This window comes from Poecile atricapillus, chromosome 11 (genome assembly GCF_030490865.1).
Source record: "Poecile atricapillus isolate bPoeAtr1 chromosome 11, bPoeAtr1.hap1, whole genome shotgun sequence".
Taxonomy (NCBI): Eukaryota; Metazoa; Chordata; class Aves; order Passeriformes; family Paridae; genus Poecile; species Poecile atricapillus.
The window spans coordinates 17798486-17804485 of record NC_081259.1 but is presented as its reverse complement, the minus strand read 5'-3'; the positions used below and the strand labels follow the sequence as shown (position 1 = coordinate 17804485).

General features: G+C 44.4%; 1 protein-coding gene across 1 annotated transcript in view; it reads right to left on the bottom strand.

Annotated features, from left to right (window-relative positions):
* Window positions 1-1310: 1310 nt before the first annotated feature.
* Window positions 1311-6000, bottom strand: part of PSTPIP1 (proline-serine-threonine phosphatase interacting protein 1) — a 51117-nt gene continuing 46427 nt past the window's right edge. Inside the window, exons 14-15 of the mRNA XM_058847262.1 lie at window positions 5277-5374; window positions 1311-3714 (exon numbers count right to left, since the gene is read on the bottom strand). Coding sequence (XP_058703245.1) covers window positions 3583-3714; window positions 5277-5374 — 230 coding nt within the window. The 3' untranslated portion in view covers window positions 1311-3582. The remainder of the gene's footprint in view (window positions 3715-5276; window positions 5375-6000) is intronic.

Below are 6000 nucleotides of genomic sequence, written 5' to 3'. Positions count from 1 at the left end.
TCAGGCCTGTACAGTTTGTCCTGTCCCATACAGAGCTGTTGCCACTCCACACTGAAGGTTAACAGTGACTTTTCATACTGTGTTTGGATAGCACTGATGTAGAATCTCCTGTCCTCTCCAAGCCTGCACAGTTGAGCCATGGCACAGTGATACTGCTGGGGGGTTCTGTGGTATCACAAAGTGTGTAAGTTATCCCAGTGTTGAGGTTAGGTGTTCCTTAATGCTCACCCAGGCTCCTGTTAAACACCTGCCACCTCCTGCTTGGCTTGTAATGCATCTCCTCTTGGCATCCATATGCTTCCACTTCAACTGCATTTTCAGTAATCAGGTATGAGCTGCAACTGGGAGAAAATGACCTCTGGAGAGGAGGCTCAGACCAGGAGTTCACCTCTTGAGACAGGAAGGAAGCCAAGTTAAGAGTTTCTACTGTTTATGCCTTATGTACATGATCTGTCACCACTTTGGCTGATGCCTGCTGGGGTTGTTCATACTACAGAGCTCTAGCCAGGGGTCCTCAGGGAGGTGACAAACACTCCAAACCTTCATCAGTCACTGTGCTCTTGCTGTTGCTACATGCTCAGCTGGGAAGAGGTTGGTTTCTTCCTTTTAGCTGCCTAGTTGTTGGAAATGCAGGAAGCTGGTTGGCTCTGCAGATCACTGAGCTTGGCAGGAGGCCTGGCTGTGTTGGTTGTCCTAGAGCTGGGTCTGTTGGATCTCTCTGTTTCTAGTCTGATACTGTTTTGGTGTTACTACTGGCTTGTGGGCTCTTAATATGTAGAAATCTGTTCTGTGTAGGGATTCACCTCACCCTACACTCGCAGATGTTTACTATTTACATGTGGTTGTCATTGGTAGAATGTTATTTCATACAGGTTTTTAAGTGCTTTTCCTTAATTGGTAGTAAATGCAAAAACAATTTGCATGTTTTGATTTCAGTATAAGAATGCCACTGGAAAGGGCCCAATTCTGTTTCCCATCCTAGCTGAAAATTGAATGATAACTTGATTATGTCAGTTTTATTGCCTAAACGTTACCAAACTGGAGAGAAAATGTTAATAAGGGCAATGTTGTTAAGGCAGTAGCCTACAACTGATCTTCCTGCTTTTCCTAGTGATGGGGGTGCGTAGATAGATGACACCTAAAATGTGGGTGTTCTCAGAGGGTGTGAGTATTTCTTGGTATCTCTGTTCTATTTGTGACAAGTGCTGCCACGCAGATAGGGCAAACTGAAGAATTTGGCTGATAAGTAGTTCCAAGCCATATCAAGACAATGTGCATCAGAGGATTCATGAGAAAACATTGCTGCTGCTTTTTCATTTTCTGAACAATCTGGAGTTAGCATGTGGGACCCAAATGCTGTGACACTGGGGAGATTTTGAAATACCTATAGCCTCTTGCCATTCAACAGTGTTTACTCAAAAGAAGAAGGGATTGGTAGAAAGGAAATCAGTTTCCTGACTTTGACAGCAAAAATGCAGAATGATTAGATGGAGAGAAACAGCAGCCACCATTCCACCAGCTGTCTGTTGGTGATGTAGATCATGTGGTCCATGGAAGCAAAGATGATCTGCAATAGGGTTTCAGGGCAGTCAAGACTGGGCCCTGTAGTGCCTTGTGTGAGGGTGGGCCCCCAGAAAAGTGAGGAGTCCTGCAAAATCTGTGTCCCACATCATTAGAGAATGTGCATCTCAGTGTGGGGTTTTTTTTCTTCTGTTTAATTAAGATAATCTGCAAAATACCTACCTAGATGTATTTATTTATTGGTTTATTACAGTCTTCTTTGTGGGAGATTGAGTGTTCAAGAAGTAAACACATTCAATCTCTTGTGGCTGTCGGGCAGCCTCCACTCGTAATGACCTGGCCAAGCTGAAGCCATGTGCATCTTTGTGTCACTTCAGGTGTGGTCTGAAACCTCTCCTTCCCTTCCCAGCCTGGGCCAGCGCTGCTGTTCTTACTGTGCTGCCTTCACTGCCATGGCAGCCCCTCCTGAGCCTGTGCTGATGCCAGGGGCTCAGAGCCCTTCAGCCCTGATGTGGATGTGCTGCACTGGGGGAGGGTGGGAAGGACAAGGTCCTGTGCAAAGTACTGCAGGCAGCCAAAGGAAAAGGGCCTGCAGCAACTTCTGTTCCATTCTTGAAGGAAGAATCCGAATAAGATACTGCAAGTGCCTCTGACCTTCACTGTGTTTCATTTAAGAACAGATTGCATTGGCTATTACAGCTATTTCTTTTGTCTAAATTTCTCTTGTCTGTCTAGTGTGTCTTGAGCTAACAGTTCCTCTCTCCCCCATGCCTTTCAGGTAGCAATAAGAAGAATTTTCGTTGTCTTGATTCAGTTTTAAGACCTGAAACCTTGGCAAACGGTCATTCTGCCCCCAGAAATAGTTTGCTCTGATTCAAATTAAATCACCAGTTTTTAATTTTCTTTAACTATCTTGAAGTACTGAAAAAGGAAAAATGGCAGAAACTATCCATCAATTCCTTGTACAGTAACATTGGAAACATTCTTAAATATTAAACTAGAAAGATTAATAGAGCTGAAATCTGTGAAATACAGTGAACCTGCACAGTGCAATATCTCTGAAGAGGTTTTGTTGAAGAATGAGCACATTAGATGTGCCTGGAAAGAACCCAGGATGTCCCTGTGGCAGCAATGGCAGAGGTGCAGAGGCTGCAGGCAGCAGATGGAGCCACAGCAGCCTGTGGGCTGAGCAGGTGGAAGGGAGGCTGCCCTGCTGACATTGCAGGGGGTGGCAATTGGCAATTCTCTGGTGCTCACAGGAGAGGAATCAGGGCAGTGCAGCACTGCTGGAGGCCTGGCTTAGCTGCTGTTTGTGTTGTTGGATTTTTAAACTTCATAATCCCAGAGAGGTGTTAGGGAAACCTTCCAACCAAGGCAAAAGCAAGCCCTGGGCCCATCACCTGTCCCAGAATCCAGAGCAAAGCAGAGCTATGGCTAGCATGGATTTCCTTGTGTTAGGAGATGGTTGTGATGGGGAGTGCCTCAAGTTTTCCCACTAGGGATGTGTCCTGGTCCTTCAGGTGCTCCTCTGTGGCTGCATTCACTGTTTTTTGTATTTTCATCCATGACTGATAAACCATCCTGTGTCAAAAATGCCAGCAGGGCCTGTGAACAGAGAGAAAGGGATCCATGGCAGAGACCATGGCTCTTGTGACCATAAGGGTGGCTCCCAGGCTGGCTAGAGACGGTCCTCCATCCTGAAGAAACTGCACTTGTTTCTGTGATCTTTTCCATTTGTACAGTTGAAATCTGGGCAGGATTTTCCTCCCAGGATTGCCAAACTTTGAAACGCTGCTGGCAGCACACTGTGCTTAGGTAGGACATGCAAGTCCTAATCTCCCAGGAGTGATGACAGCTTTCTCAGATAGTGTAGGCCAGGAGAATAATGGGATGAGGCAGGAGCAAGGGAGAGAAAAGCATGGTCAGTTGGTTATTTCCTAACTGGTAGTTGTAGAGAACATTATTATTGGGATGCCCTTGGTCAGCTGAAGCAGACCTTGTGTGCTGATTGTTTTCAGTAACAGAATATTTGTAAAGTCTGAGGACTGGGGCTTCTTTTAATCAAAGCTTTTCAAGATAAGAGCCTGGCACGAAGCCTCGCTGCCCATTCCTTTCTGCTGTCCACCAGCCATCCTCATTTTTTGCAATGACAACTACAATGTCTCCTTCACTGATGTCCAGTTCATCCACGTTCTGAAAGGAGACAGGGAAAATAAATGTAGTTAGCCTGAGAGCACAGGAGAGCCCAAGCATGTACCTGGTGAGGGTTTTTTTAATCCTGCTCTTCATCAACAGTCTGCCAGTGTCCTTCTGGTTCTGGAGTAGCAGACAGCGAGGGATTAAGCATTTTTGCTATTTCCTTAAGATCCTCAAATTTCCCCAGCCTCCATGGTGTCTCCTCCTGCACAACCTGATGGTTTTATCACTGGGGAAGTCCAGAAAGGGTTAAACACCATTCTCCTAAACCAGCTCACAGTGACCTGCATAGTCTGCAGGTGTTGCTAAATAAAACAGAGCATGGCTTAATTCCTAAGGGGGATAACAGTGCCTGTGCTAATCCATGCCTGAAATAGGTCTCTCAGTTCTTTTAGCAGGGAACAGCAGTGACCAGTGGGGGACAGTGACTCTTGCACAGTGATGACTTTCATCCCCAGACAAATGCAGTAGTTGCAAATAAGCTCTCCCTGAGCTCCCAGGCAGCCATCAGTGTTCAGTGGTGCTGTCCTATTTTCCATAGGAAACCATTTTGCTGCCCACAGTGTAGTAAATAGAAAACAGGCTTCCAGAGGTGTTTGAGGTGTCAGCTAAAACTAAATTTAATGCACCTGAGTAGGCAAGAAGGGACTCAAAAAATGAGAGGCCTCAATGTACAATATACTAAAGGTAGTAACAGGCTCTTTTCTCAGCAGGGAGTATTCCTGTGTGGCACAGTTTTAAGGGACTCCTGGAGTAACGAGGTGATCCAGTAGTCTCCTTAGGGGAGCTGCCATTAACAGTGAGGTGCTCTCAGCCGTGCTTGCATGAAATTTCATGTAAATAATAAAAGTTTAAAATGAAGCAAAAAAAACCCCAACATTGAATAAAAGGTGTTGGAATACTGCTGTACCTAAGGGAAAGTGCTCCTTTTGAGCTTTTTCTCTGTTTTTGCAATTTATCTGGCTATCTATTTTGGTACTGTCGCATTTCTTCAACGTTGGCTGTTTGTGCCAGATCCCTTGGTGTGAGGCTCTCTCTGCACTAAGACATAAGACCTCCTGGATGCTGTTTCTTCTGCTGATCTATAGCTAATGAAAGGAACCTTTAAACTGACATGTAAAGCCAGTGGGGCTGGAGTCCAGGTTCTGGAGTCCATCTGAATTAGCAAATATTTGTAACCAATCCATTCACAACCTTTTACTAATGGTATTCTGCCTAGTTAATCTGGAGTCAGGGAGAGTTCAATATCCCAGTTAAGGATGCAGGTTGTTCTCTTTAACAGTCTTGTTGGCAGATGGACCACGTCCATGTGATTCTGCATCTTGCAACATGGAATTACAGGGAAAGAATATCCTTTATGGGATTCTGTCTTCTCCAGCATGGAGAACCAGCATGCTAAACTGGAGCAGGACAGATGTGTCCCTGGCTGTAAAAGGACAGTAACATCTCCTTCACTTGAATGTAAATTCTTCACTTGAAGAATTTACACTTTCAAGATGTTTCAATCACTTATTTTAAATGTGATGCTATGAAGTATTTATTTTGAAGCCTTTTTTTACCTGGGCTGTGTAGTCATAAAGTACTCTGTAGTCCTGTGATGACGTGATCCCAGCATTTTCATTTACAAAAATGGATGCATAGACTCCGTCTGTTCTCTCTGCAAGGGGGGAAAAAATAAGGAAGAAATACCCACCACAGAAACAAAGAGTTCAGTTGCTTATAAATGTGTGGGATCATATGCAAGAGTTCACAAATACAAGGGGTTTTGTTCTCTCTCTGCCTGGAGATTCACATGTATAGAAAAGCTGCTGTGAACTGTAGGTAAAGACTTGCACAAAAACTGACCCCCATTGATGGGATGACAATGCACCCATTGAACTTTGTGGGAGATCAGAAACTAGCTTCAGCCTCAGGTTGGGAAAAAAATTTCCCCTGGTAAAACACAATCCAAGTCATCCAAGGAGGGAAACACTCTGATTAAAATGGTTTAAAAATGTTGCTACTGGGGGTATAAAATTCTAGCAGTTCCATTTGTCACATAGGACTTTTCCCCTTGAGAAAAATGGAAAATACTGTGCCAATGGGTCACCAGACATTTTCCAGTTGTTTATATAGCTCTCACATAGCTGTTTGTCATGGACATAACTTTTTTTTGCAGATGTTTTGTTTTAATACAGCTTGTTTTAATTAGGGAAACTTCTCATTTCTTCACAGTATCTGTCTGGGAGCTTCCTCTGCTCAGCACCAAATGCATTAATAGAGAGTCTGGGCTGTGTTTCTGGG